The sequence below is a fragment of the Mus caroli genome, chromosome 18 (genome assembly GCF_900094665.2).
Source record: "Mus caroli chromosome 18, CAROLI_EIJ_v1.1, whole genome shotgun sequence".
Classification (NCBI taxonomy): domain Eukaryota; kingdom Metazoa; phylum Chordata; class Mammalia; order Rodentia; family Muridae; genus Mus; species Mus caroli.
The window spans coordinates 71,707,836-71,722,206 of NC_034587.1; the positions used below are offsets into that span (position 1 = coordinate 71,707,836).

Here is a 14,371-nt window from a genome sequence, read left to right on the forward strand (position 1 = left end):
ACATGGCAGCTCATCACCATTTTTACCTACATTCCAGGGGACTAGACACCCTCTTCTCGTCTCTGCAAACATCAGGCACGCTCCTGGTGCACATGCGTACATGAATGCATGCAAAACACCATTATACACAAGATGAATAAGTACTTTAAGTAAACACAAAATTCATGAGAAATGGAAGCTTTTCCCTCCTCGCCCACCGCTGCTCAGCGGCTCGGTGTCTGTCCCCTTCCTGCTGGTGGCTGCATCTTGACACATCTGCAGTTCCTTTGGTCTTTCATCTGCTCAGCAAAGTCAGACCGACTGATGGCATCGGGGCCTCCACTTGCGTTGGTTCACTGTTCTCCCATCTGCCCGGCTGTCTTAGTCAGGGTTTCTATTCCTGCACAAACATCATGACCATGAAGCAAGTTGGGGAGGAAAGGGATTATTCGGCTTACACTTCCATATTGCTGTTCATCACCAAAGGAAGTCTGGACTGGAACTCAAGCAGGTCAGAAAGCAGGAGCTGATGAAGAGGCCATGGAGGGATGTTCTTTACTGGCTTGCCTCCTCTGGCTTGCTCAGCCTGCTCTCTTATATAACCCAAGACTACCAGCCCAGGGATGGTCCCACCCACAAGGGGCCTTTCCCCCTTGATCAATCTCCAACCGTCCAATGTCTGGGATCCAACTCACGANCTTCTGGGCTCCTCCAAGGGCTTGGTTCACTTCTCCAGCCATGCCCTTTTTAGCACACACGTCGTCCTCTAGGCTCCAGATGCCTGTACTCCACTGCTGCTGCTGTTCTTGGTGGTCATCTCATGGTACTGGCATCTCCAAAACACTGCGTGACCCCTTCAGTCCTGGGCCTTCAATTGCAACTGAGGCTGCACCTTCACCAATGGCCTTCCATGCCCTCTCACAGTGCCGAGCCTCAGCTGCTCTGCATGACCCTTTCATGCCTTCAAAACCAGTACCACCTGGGTGACCCTTACACATTACCAAGTCCCGCTGCAGCAGGAGTACAACCTTGGCTATCTCTGGAACACAGCCTCTTTGTGCTTTCAGAAAACACTTCCCAGAAGATGTCACCTCAATGATGCTGGTCTCTTCTTAATCACCGCTAATTTCTTAGCTCCAGCTAACCAGCATCCATAGTCCCAGTAATGCAAAGTTTTTGCTTTAGTAGTTCTGGTATCTTGTTAATCACAGCTGATTCTTCAGCCCCAGCTAACCAGAACTACAGAATCTTAACAATCAAAACAGCAATGGCCCTGAAGAGTCTTTAATTTTCCCTCTGAAATTTCACAAGCCAGGCCTCCATCTTCTGCACTGTTCTCAACATTATCATCCAAGCTCCTACAAAACATCTGACAGAGCTCTTAACAATGAATGGATATTCAAGCCCAAAGTTCCAAAGTCCTTCCACAGTCCTCCCCAAAACATGGTCAGGTTGTCACAGGAATACCCCACTCTGCTGGTACCAATTTGTCTTAGTCAGGGTTTCCATTCCTGCACAAACATCATGACCATGAAGCAAGTTGGGGAGGAAAGGGTTTATTCGGCTTACACTTCCATATTGCTGTTCATCACCAAAGGAAGTCTGGACTGGAACTCAAGCAGGTCAGAAAGCAGGAGCTGATGAAGAGGCCATGGAGGGATGGTCTTTACTGGCTTGCCTCCTCTGGCTTGCTCTCTTATANAACCCAAGACTACCAGCCCAGAGATGGTCCTACCCACAAGGGGCCTTTCCCCCTTGATCACTAATTGAGAAAATGCCTTACAGTTGGATCTCATGGAGGCATTTCCTCAACTGAAGCTCCTTTCTCTGTGATAACTCCAGCTGTGTCAAGTTGACACAAAATTAGCCAGTACACTGGCCTAACTCCTCTGCTCCCTGGCACCTGTGACTCCTGCTGAAGTCCACACAGGTCTGCACAGAACAGCAGTCCTCTTTCCACTGCAGCTCTAGATGCAGTACCCAGGTGTCCGTTTTTCAGTAACAGTCAGGTAGAGAAGGGGGGAAGGTACGACCAGATGGCCTCATGTAGGGGGGCTGACAGGAGGCTCTAGAGCTCCCACATCCTGTAATGCAATCATGGACTTCACAAGGAACACTTTTCTTTGCTGTCCTGTAACAGGCTCATGAGGCCACTTTTGACTGCCTGACCAGGCTGCCCACCATAAACGAGCCCTGTGAACAGTGGCTTGCTACTCAGTCCAAGGCTCCACAGCTGCCAGCCCGTTTTGGCTGCCTTGGGCCTAGTGGCCACCATCTACTTGTCTACCCCACTTACTATGTGCAGGAAACTCTTTTCCGTGGGCCGCATAGCCATTTGATTGTAAATTGCATTAGCTTCCTGGAGCCTTGCCAGCCGCTTGCTGGGTGTCTGATGCTATCTGTATAGACTTTAGGTGGAAACTGGAAATCTCACTGAACTTCTGTGGTAATAAAATTATTACAGTTGTACCCTACATCTGTTCACTGACTTCCTGTGGGTTTTCACCGGATCACATGACTGACAACAGAGACAGGCTGTATGTAGTAGGCCCTGGGTGTGCCAGCTCTACCCAAGTCTCAACGCCACCTCAGACTTCTGCTGTGTTGCTGAGTCGAGCATCCGGATGTTCCACTGTGGTAGGTTGATTTCACTGGAGCTGATAAAAAAAAGTTCCGGCCCACTAGAGAGTCTAACATTTCCTCTGGCTCCAAATTTTAAAACAACGGGATTGTTGTAAGTGGTTTTGGACAAAGACCAAGCTCCAAGCTTCAGAGATGGGTATTCTCCAGTTTCAGAACCAAGCCACAGGCCAAGGATCTTGAAGAGAGGTGTGAAAGCCAGGGCTCCTACCTGGCAGTCCCCTTATGCCTCTCCAGCACCCCTCAGGCCACGGTAACCCAAAAGTCCCTGGTAGGAGCCACAGCAGAGGCCTGAGAAGGGCTAGAGAAGCAAAGTACGGGGGCAGAACGTGAAGCACTGGGCTGACATCAGAGCTGGGACTCGCCCACAGCTGGCCTGCAGCTGCCGCATAGCCTGGCGTGTCAGGGATGGGGACACCCCCCGCTGAGGAAGCTGGGTGCCCTCAGCCACACAGGACGGCATTAGTGTTCTTCATGGGCTTGCACAGGGAAGGATGACTTTTGGGGCTGTTAATGTGACCTTCAGACATGACATTTTTTGGACTGCGTCCCGACAAAATGTGTCCCCGGTGTCTTTAGCGCTAAACAAAACCTTTTGTCTTCCCTTTCCTTGGCTCTTGAGCATTCTAAGACGTCTCAGAACAGCACGTGGTCTTAAGGATATCTGTTCAAGGCTCTATAGCTAGCCAGACAGACAGGTTGTGCTGATGGGGAAGCAGGACATGGAAAGTGTGGTGCAGGCCCAGCTCAGGTAGCCGCTACAGGCGCATCCGGCTGCTGGCTGTGTTCATGCCTGTTACCTGCTGTACCAGAGTCCTCAGTCAGCCAGGCTTGCAAATAGCTCATTCCAGGAGAAGGGGCGTCACCTGGGCTTTCAATTGTCTGCCTCGTGCCACCAGTCTGGAAAATAGGTCTATGTTTACCTTGCTATTTGTGCCACCATCCTTTATGAACCATGAAGTGACCTGCTGCTGGTAAAGATTCCAGAAAGAACCCAGAAAACAATAGCTCACAGTTCAGTTATTCACCCAAGGAGAAAGATGACAGACAGACAGACAGACAGACAGTGGGCAGGTGCTATGATGTGGTCTCAGAGCCATGTGTGCTGGGTCTAGCAGACTTTTCTCCAGCAGTGACAATGTTTACGTTGCTGTGTTGTTGTCTCTGCCTTCTACTTCCCTGTGACTCATGGTGCACACCCAATAGACTACAACTTGCAAACACTGTCTTTAAAATGTTCAAATCTTTACCAGACAGCAGGCAGGACCTAAACCCTGTAGGCCACTTAGCCATAAGTTCCCAGCCCACAGAGCTACTTAACAACAGCTTGCTTGGTCTTGGACAGTTAGAATTGCCTTGAAGAGCATCAGTTGAGTACCCCTGGTCTCTTCTTTGGTCATTGTACTATCAGTAACAACAGCCAGCATTTGCTGGCTGCCCGCTCTGTGTTAGACATTCTGCAAGGCCTTTCTGTCATCCTATGACTTCACTCATTTGAGCGCTCAGCTGCAACAGTCAGACAGTTAAATGCAAAACCTCAGAGGATAGTGCCAAACTGAGTTCTGAGAGCCTGAGGCTGAGCAGGAACGGGACTTCCAGAGACACAACCAATGAAGGCGGACTTCTGCTCAGAAACTGTGGGTCTGGACACTCCTCAGCCACAGCCATATTACACGCTGGGAAATATCTGTAAAGGGAGGGAGGAGGGAAGAAGAAAGGAGAGGCAAGGAGAGGAGGAAAGGGCTTAAATGATGCCTTCTGAATAGTTTTTCTTGTTGCTTCAGAGATTAAACGATTGTCTCAAAACACTTTAATATGCCTGTTAATGTAATCAGTTGTGTTAGCTAGAAACTGCCTTGCCGTAGTCTCAGAATTGCTAAAGTAGGTTGAGTGGCCTTTACTTGGTAGCCCTAGCCAGCCAGGGGCTCACTATATAGACCAGGATGGTCTGGAACACACAGAGATCCTCCTGCCTCTGCCTCTCTAGTGCTGGGCAATAATTCTAAGTTTTTATGGAGGACTAATGCTGCAATAACCATTGTCCAACTTGAATAATAACTTCATTATAAAATCTGCACATGTCCACCATTGACATCTTGTCCACATGAGCACCGTAGTGTTTTATCCCTAGGGTGCACTGGCCATGAAGGGATGCCCCTGGCAGTGAGACTGTACACAGTACGTGGGAGCTTTGTCTGTTTATTGCTGAATAGTTTACTTCGGATGAGACGGACAGTCCCCACTTTGTACCTTTGTACAGGGTGAGATGGGTTCCGGTTTATAACTGCTGGTGTGACAGTCCACCCATGGATGCTGGCTGCTTTTCCCACTTCCGCAGCCTCCAGACTTTAAGACTCTGTTTACCTCGAGCCCTTGCATCAGAACAGTCACTGGAATGTCCCTGTGAGCACTGTGAGGGTGGGTAACAGCCAATAGCTTAGCTTCCTTTGGGCAGCTCAGGTGTGATCAGTACCAGCCTCCTCAGACACAGACAGTGGGCTCACAGAGGTCCTCTCATGTCCCTTCAAGACCCTGTCAGGAAACCTTTCCCCCATGTGTCACTGTATGGAGAAGAGGCCCCACCCCCTTGAGTCACTTGGTTTGTTTGTTTTGTTTTTAGACAAGGTCTCTCTGTCTCTCTCTGTCTCTCTGTCTCTCTCTCTTTCTCTCTCTCTCTGTAGCCCTGGCTGGCCTTAGAACCCACAGAGATCTGCCTGCCTCTACCTCCTAAGTGCTAGAATTATAGATGTGTGCCACCACATGGTTTTAAATTCTTTTTTTTTTAAAGATTTATTTATTATTATATGTAAGTACACTGTAGCTGTCTTCAGACACACCAGAAGAGGGCGTCAGATCTCAGATCTCATTACGGATGGTTGAGAGCCACCATGTGGTTGCTGGGATTTGAACTCGGGACTTTCAGAAGAGCAGTAGGGTGCTCTTACCCACTGAGCCATCTCACCAGCCTGGTTTTTAATTCTAACAACAAAGGCTCGTGCTGCCTAATGGTTTCATTACCACAGGGAAGTGCAGGGCGCTGTAAGGAGAGCTGATCCTCGGTGGTACCTCAGAGAACTGCAGCTGACTGACCACCGTAGCAGAGTGCCTAAAACCCAGGCGCTCCCTTCAAACCCACCTCGCCCAGTCAGGTGGAGACAGATGTTCAGCCTCACTCTACCCAACAGGTCCTGTGTCCTTGAGGCAGGCACAGATCCTGCTGACCGTGGGTGACCCTTCCGTTAGGAGGGTGACTCGGCCTCAGCAGGCAGTTGTGCTGTCTGTCCCAAGGCTGTTCCAGGAGCAGTCGTCGGATGGTGTGTGAGGACGGACGGCTGCTCAGTGAGGACCACTGCTCGGTGGTGGCTCCCGGCTGTGCCCTGTTGCTACAGATCTCATTTTCCAGATGGCCACCACAATAGTTGGTTCTTGTCCACTCTCACATGACACTCGGTGCCAACCAGTGAGGAGGCACTTTCACTTCGGTGCAGCCTGTAGAACCCACTGCCTGGGGTGTGTGCCGTTGTCCTCTAAGAACGTTCTGAATTTTCACAGTGTAACTCAGAACTCCCCAAGCCACAAAATAATCTAATGCTGTTTAACTCTGCCCCTCTTCAGTCATTCAGAAACCCTGGGGCACGCCTTTAATCCCAGCACTCGGGAGGCAGAGGCAGGCGGATTTCTGAGTTCGAGTCCAGCCTGGTCTACAGAGTGAGCTCCAGGACAGCCAGGGCTACACAGAGAAACCCTGTCTCGAAAAACCAAAAAAAAAAAAAACAAAAAGAAACCCTGGGATCTGGCGCATGGGTGTTTTCAGTCTGCATTGTTCTGTCTCACACACACAACATCGTAGGGGGGGGTGTGCGCGCGCGCATGTGTGTACCTGCACCTTGTCTACCCAGATCTCCCTTTCCTACACTGAGGAATCTCCCAGCTTGTGATATTTTATTTCAGCCCGAAGTTTCCACCTCACTAGGAAACCATGGAGCTCAGTCTCCCACACTGAGCTGGAGGACTGAACTTCTCGTTGACCCTTCTTCAGACCCTTCCAAGACTCCAAGACCTTACTGCAGAGTGCAGGGACCTTTGGTGTCCCAGGCCCAGACACTGCTTACTGGTGTGGACACTCCCTGCTGCCTTGTGACCCATCAGCACAGCATCCGTGGGACTCACACTTGTCTGGCCACGCCACCTTGGCAGGCCCTGCGTCTCCCCCTCCCCAGCCCCTGGGTGGAGAGTTCATTGTTGTCCCCACTGCCGCTTGTCTCTCCTTTCATGAACGTGGACTTCCCGTGCCAACAAAACTGCTACACCACTAGGCCCCAGCCCACACAGGCCTGGCACCAAGCAGCCGACACTGGAGTAAACAAATGTGCTCTGTGATAAGCTTGAGGAAGGAGGGGGAGCTCTCCTGTCTATCTGAGAGTCTAGGGCATGCTAAGTGCTCAGTGCGTGGAGACTAACTCACTGACACAGTGAACTTTGAACACCTCCTGGTACTCTGGGATGTGGCTACAGCAAGCACTGGTCTCTGAGCCTGAGCACAGGAGATGCTATGGGTGGGTGTGGCCCGGGTGCAAGTGGATATCTTGTTACCTCCTCTTTCTGGCCTCGCTTCAGCCTTCCACCTACATCCTAGGACCCTGGCATGTTCTCCCAATGCTGCCTGCAACAGAGATTAGCACATGGAACCTCCCTGGCTGGGGGAAAAGGCTAAAGGCTTCCAGTAGACCCCAGCTGCTCCTCAGGCCGCAGGGGAAGTTGCTTCTGTCCCAGGTAGATTAGAAGGTCAGGAATAACATTAGAGCTAGAAGCTAAGTCCTGGTGCTGTGGTACAATGGCAAGTGCTCCCTCCGGCCACTGCCTGCCTCCTCAGAAGCAATGGAGAATGCTCCAGGGCCCCAGGGGATGTACAGAACCAGCCCTGAGCTTCCCACAGCCCTAAGAGGAAGAACTCAGCCGCTTAGTCCCCAGTAGGATGAGGACGAGGCCAGCCAGAGCCAGATGCTTCCTAGCCATGAGTGCCTCCCTCTTCAGTTCATGGCTTGGGACTTTCTATAAGCAAATAAATATCACTTCGTTGTTGACAGTTTATCACACAGCTGGATTAACAGAGCCACTCAAACAAGCATTTGCCCACACCCAAAGTCTGTATGTCTCGGAGAACTTTATACAGTCTGAAGAAGGTTAAGAATGTTTGAGGGAAGATTCTCACCTCTAAAATAACCCACTTCTCAAGACAAAATCTCCCAAGAAGAGCCAGGCCTTGACCCTGAACAGGAGAGAGGGCATTTACCTTGTCTGCCACCCAGCAGAGACCTGCCTCCTTTTACCAACCCTCCTTTAGGATCCTCCTCTGCAAACCAGCCAAGGTCAGGTCATCTTAGTTAGTTACTGTTGCTGCGATGAAACACCATGGCCCAAGCAACTGGGTGAGGAAAGGGTTTGTTTCACTCACAGTTCCATACAACAGCTGAGGACAGGAACTCAAAAGACAGAGCAGGAACCTATAGGCAGGAGCTGATGCTGAAGCCGTGGAGGATGCTGCTGACTGGCTTGTTCCCCATGGCTTGCTCAGCCTGCTTTCTTATAGAACCCAGGACCACCAGCCCAGGGATGGCACCACCCATAATGGGCTTGGCCCTCCTCCATCAGTCACTAATTAAGAAAATCCTAAGCCGGGCATGGTGGCGCACGCCTTTAATCCCAGCACTCGGGAGGCAGAGGCAGGCGGATTTCTGAGTTCGAGGACAGCCTGGTCTACAAAGTGAGNAAAGTGAGTGCCAGGACAGCCAGGGCTACACAGAGAAACCCTGTCTCGAAAAACCAAAAAAAAAAAACCAAAAAAAAAAAAAAACAAAAAAAAAAAAAAAAAAAAACAAAAAAACAAAAACAAAAACAAAAAAAAACTAAAAATCCTCTACAGGCTTGCCTACAGCCTGGTCTTAGGGAGACATTTTCTTAGTTGAGATTTCCTCTCAGATGACTTTAGCTTATGTCAAGTTGACATAAAACCAGCCCCCAGCACAGCAGGTGAATTATATTCTCCCAGCCCAGAAGCCATTTGACCGGCAGAATCTGTGAAAGGCCTGTACTCCCAGCCTGCAAGCACTTAGGGGAGGGCCTTGCTGTACACTCTCCACTACTTGTGCTTGTACATAAAAGTCATCTTGTTCTCATTGCAGAAATTTCCAGAACTGAAGTTCAAATACGTGGAGGAAGAGCAGCCTGAGGAGTTCTTCATCCCGTACGTCTGGTCCCTGGTCTACAACTCAGCGGTCGGCTTGTACTGGAACCCACAGGACATCCAGCTGTTTGCCATGGACTCAGACTGAAGCAGGACACAGCCACGCCCACCCCAGCCACGCCCAGGAGCAGAGGCAGACAGACTGAGCACCACAGAGGGTCAAACAAGCGTGCTTCCCTTATACACTGTGACTGTTGGGAGACTGCGCCAGTAAGCAGTAGTTCACTCAGCCTTGATTGTACTGCAAGGGCGAGACAAAAATAAACGGGAAACGTGCTGTTCAACGTGTGACTTATTTTTAAACTTCTAAACCCCAAACCTAGAGCTGTCCCAAGACACTGGGGCCTTAGGCACATAACAAACGTATCAACAGCTCACACCATTTCCCCTTTTATAAAATTTGTTATTGTTTTTAGATTTATTTTTATTCTATGTGTATGAGGTTTTGCCTATATTTATATATGTGCACCGTGTACAGGCCTGGTGCCCACAGAAGTCAGAGAGGGTGTCAGACAGGAACTGGAGTTACAGTTGTAGGTTGCCCTGTGGGGTCTGGGAACAGAACCCAGTTCCTCTGAGAACAACAGGTGCTCATAACACGCCCGCTGAGCCGGCTCCACAGCACTGCTTCTCTTCTTGAGACATGTTCTCACACTGTAGCCCTTGCTGAACTGAAATTCACTAAGGAGCCTAAGCTGGCCTAGAATCCACTCAGCCTCCTCTGAGTGCAGGGATCACAGGTTTGAGCCACCACACCCAGCCTACACATCTTTTTTTTTTAGTTCTCAAATATTGAAAATGTTTGTTTCAGCTTGTACAACTTCTCTCATGTGTCTGTGTGCATGAACGCATACATGTGCATGTATATGTGTATGCATGTGTGCACGTACATGCATGTGTGTATATGTGCATGTATGTGTTTGCATGCCTCTCTGCAGCACAAGATTTCACAAACACTGTACCTGCCATGACTCGGACCTTCCCCAGAGAGGTTAAATAGTTCTTTTCTTGGAGGATTGACCTCTGAGCTGTAACAGGAATTCTGTCAGAGTCAAGCAGAATTAAGTTTATCTAGTCGGTATCACTCATTGGGGAAAGCTTAACTTGGAAGGCAACCTTTTTCCTTCAACCAAGCCAATCGAATGAACAGTAGGAGAGCCACTTACTGAGACAGTATTCCATGTGAGATGAAAAATACTTGTTTCTCCTTGTTTCTGACTTTGAAAAATATTTGGGGCCACGAATTTGGTCCCACACACCCAAGGCTGTGCAGAGTGGAGCAGCCAACGCCAAGGTTCCGTGGCTGTGTGTGCCAGGTTGCAGTGTGTCAGTCTCTGCTCACCCCGTTGGTCTCTTAGGAGCAGACTTTCCATCTGTCCCCACCCCCCTGGCTGAGGGCAGAGCCCTCATGCTCTGTACCTCATGCATACCCCATGACTGGTTTCCCCTCAGTGAGCCGGGCTGAGCCTTCCTTCCCCGGTTTTCCGTCCCTTTTCCTTTTCTGGAGTAGATGAAATTGGAGCCTTCTCTGGCGTGGTGGTGCAGGGGCCAGGGCAGCCATCCTCCTGATGCCTCCGAATACTAGTTCCCAGGAATGGCTGGGATCGCAACTCACTTGTGATCACAAGGACAGGGCTTCTCCCCCACCCCCAGCCCCACCCCCGGCACTGACTTCCCAGTCCAGCTTTGAGAGGAAGGCATCTGGAGGTGGAATGGCCTAGTCTGCCTTAGAGGCAACTGCGATGTGTATTTCCTACCTAGAGAAATGATTGACAGCTTTTGTTTGTTTTCAGTGCATTCTAATTTGCTTTTTTTTCTGTAGGCAAAACAAAGCAAAGAAAAAAACTTGTCTCATGTGAAATAACTACTTTTGGTAGGCTAGGGACTAAGCAGGAGCGTGAGACAGCAGTTCCAACACTCGGAGTTTCTTTAACATGAATGACAGTCCCTTCAACCCATCGCTATGATGGAACACAGTGCCTACAAAGACTTTGCCCCAGCTTCCTGGCTCCACGTGCCCTGTGCCCCCGCCCCGGTGCTTGCCTGCTACTGACATTCTCTGCTAGCTCATGGGCTCCATGGCCTAAGAGTTCCACCTGGGCACCACTAGACAGAGGTTCCCAGTTGTGGTATGGCCTGCCTCAGCTCTGCAGTCACTGGGTCTCTTTCTATCCCTTAGCGAAGGACAGGTCCATCACCACATGGCAAGAGACTTAAGTGATAAGGTGGGTTGAGCTTGAATTCAAATATCAGTTTGTTTAGAACTGTCAAGATTTAAGAAGGTGTCTGGCTGAAGAAATGGCTCAGCCGTTAAAAGTACTAACTGCTCCTGCCCTGGACCAGGGTTCAGTTCCTGGCACCTACAATCGTCTGCTACCCAGTTGCAGGATCTAACATCCCCTTCTGACTTCTATGGGTACCGGGCATGCTCGTGGTGCACACACACACACAGAAGATACGTGTGTGTGTGTGTGTGTGTGTGTGTGTGTGCAATCATGCAAGATTACCCTGTGTTCATGAAAAGGTAAATATTGACCTGATTTTACTTATAATCTTTTCTTGAGATAAATAATGATTGCAGCCAGCATGGTTGTACACATCCTTAATCCCAGGACCCAGGAGACAAAGGCAAATGGATCTCTGTTAGTTCAAGACTGGACTGGACTATGTGGCGAGATGCTGTCTCGGCTCAGAGCCAGGTGCAGGGGAGAACTGTCATTGTGTGGAGTCACTGCACACCTTACAGAGAGTTCCAGGAAAGCTGGGGGGGGGGGGGCAGGGCTACACAGAATGACTCTGTCTCAAAAATAGCAAAAAATAAAAAGACTCACCCACCCACCCACCCACCCAAAGCAAGGAAGATTCACCAGCAGCTCATCTCCCCGAACCGGAACCGATGTTACATCACCATGTGACTACTCGGAGACAAGGTCCAAGTTAGTAAACAGCCTGTCACCGTCTACTATGCAGTGCTGTCCTTGGGAGGCCCAACACTGGCCATATGTAAAACAGGAACTGAGGCTGAAGAAATGGCTCATGGTGAAGAGCCGCTGCTGCTGACCCAAGTTCAGTTCCCATCACCCACATGATGGTTCACAGCCATCTATAATTCTAGGACGTGGGGATCCTATACCCTCTTCTGACCTCACGTGTTGCATATACATACATGAAGATAAAACACACAAAGTAAAACCTTTTTTAAAAAAGGAACCACTGAGCAGGAAGTGCTGAGGGTGTCATGTCCCTGTGCCGCGGGGCAGGTGGCACATCACTATCCTGTTGGCTCTAAAATGCCCCCGGGCACTTTTTGTAAGTATTTGTTAAGATTTTTAAGTTACTGGACACATGGTTTGGTTTATCTACTCTTCCATTGCTATCTATAGACTAAGCCTCATGGAGTAGCTGGCTTGCTAAACCATCTGAGGCTGCATGAAGACCAAAGAACCCATTTGCCTGTATCCCCAGCTACCAAGCCCATGAAGAAAACAACCCTAACCCTTGACTCCAAGTTCTTCCTACACACCACAACCCAAAGGAACTCTGTCTCCAAAGACCCGACCAAATGAATCACTGGGATTAAAAAACAGTAGTACCCAGAAGAGATCCAAGTTTATCAGTCACAGATAGCAGCTGTGATCACTGGGTCCAAAACGCAGATTCACTTGGCCTGAGAGATGGCCCAGTGGTTGTGAGTGTTTACAGCTCTAGCAGAGGGCTCAAGTTCCCAGCGCCGACACTGGGCTGCTCATAGCAGCCTAGGTCTAGCTCCAAGGAATCTGTCTCTTGTTTCTATAGCTATAGCCCCAAGTGATGTGCATACACCTCTCTGTCACACACACATGCACACGCAGGCCATAAATTAAAAAAAAAAAAAAAAAAAGAACCATTTTTTAAAACCCAGATGTATTGCCAAGAGTATGAGCAGAGCATTGTGGGTAAAAAAAAAAAAATTAGAAGTTGTAGAATTTTGAGAATAATTCACTAGACGTGTTTAAGAACAGATTAGACGCCGGGCATGGTGGCACACGCTTGTAATCCCAGCACTTGGGAGGCAGAGGCAGGAGGATTTCTGAGTTCGAGGCCAGCCTGGTCTACAGAGTGAGTTCCAGGATAGCCAGGGCTACAGAGAGAAACCCTGTCTCAAAAAACCAAAAAACAAAAACAAAAAAAGAACAGATTAGACAAAACTCAAGAACAGATTGTAAAGCATATTGGGAGGGCTGAAACAGGTGAAGCCACAAAAGAAACTGGAAACATTTTGAATGGAGAGAGAATAAAAATCATACAACTAACAGAAAGGGGCTGGAGAAATGAACCCGTGGTTAAAAGAACTGGCCGCTCTTCCAGAGGACACAGGTTCAATTCCCAGCACTCACATGGTGGCTCACAGCTGACATTAATTCCAGTTCCAGAGTGCCCAGTGCCCTCCGTCTTCTTTTTTTTTTTTTTGGGGGGGGGGGGTGTAAGGATTTATTTATTTATTTTATGTATGTGAGTACACTGTAGCTGTACAGATGGTTGTGAGTCATCATGTGGTTGCTGGGACTTGAACTGGGGACCTTTGGAAGAGCTGTCAGTGCTCTTACCCACTGAGCCATCTTGCCAGCCGGCCCTTAGTCTTCTGATCTGCACAAAGGGCACTCACATACATGCAGACAAAACACTCAAACGCCTAGTCAAAATAAATAATTTTTTTCCTTAAAAGAGGGCTAGAGAGATGACTCTGGTTAGGAGCACTTATTCTACGGGGCATTATGATGCACACCTTTAATCTCAGCACTCAGGAGGCAGAGGTAGGTGCATCTCTGTGAGTTCAAGGCCAGCCTGGTCTACAAAGCAAGTTCCAGGACAGCCAGGGCTGTCTTGCAGGGAGAGAGAACACTACTTCATCTCCGAGCATCCACATGGTGTCTCATAATGATCTGTAACTCCAGTTCTAAGCGGCCGGTGCCCTCTTCTGACCTCTATGAGCAGCAAGGACATATGTGATGCAAAGACATGCAGGCAGAGCACACGCACACAAAAGAAGCCTTAAAATAAATAAAAACTATTAGAGGCCACAAGATAGTGATCACCTGCCTAGAGCTCACGAGAGGCCGTCACTACCACCACATAAAGCCAGCTATGGATGACAAGAGCCTGTAATTCCGTACTCAGGAGGTTAAGATCAGAGGAGCAGAAGTTCAAAGCCATCCTCAGGTAAATAGCAGGTCTGAAGCCACCATGGGTCACATGAGACCCTGCCCCGCCCCCCAAATTTAAATTAAAAACAAAAACAGACCAAAAAAAAAAAAAAAAAACCTAATGAAGACAATCATGTAGGGTGCAGCTAAAATTGTATTTGTAAATGTGTGTTGCTAGATGCGTATTAGAGAAGAGCAAAGGTCGAACATCAGTTATTTAAGCAGCTGCCTCTCTCACTGTGAGTTCAAGGCCAGCCTGGTCTCCATAGTAAATAAATTCAAGGACATCCAAACTACATAGTGAGACTCAGTCTGAGGGGTGGGA

The 14,371-nt window shown here is 49.1% G+C and overlaps 1 protein-coding gene across 2 annotated transcripts in view; it reads left to right on the plus strand.

Annotated features, from left to right (window-relative positions):
* The window catches only part of Dym (dymeclin), a 274,143-nt gene extending 264,996 nt beyond the window's left edge, over positions 1 to 9,147 (plus strand). For both annotated transcript variants that reach the window (XM_029471781.1, XM_021150437.2), the window contains one exon: positions 8,802 to 9,147. In XM_029471781.1, the coding sequence (XP_029327641.1) occupies positions 8,802 to 8,951 (150 nt within the window). In that variant the 3' untranslated portion in view covers positions 8,952 to 9,147. The remainder of the gene's footprint in view (positions 1 to 8,801) is intronic.
* Positions 9,148 to 14,371: the final 5,224 nt, after the last annotated feature.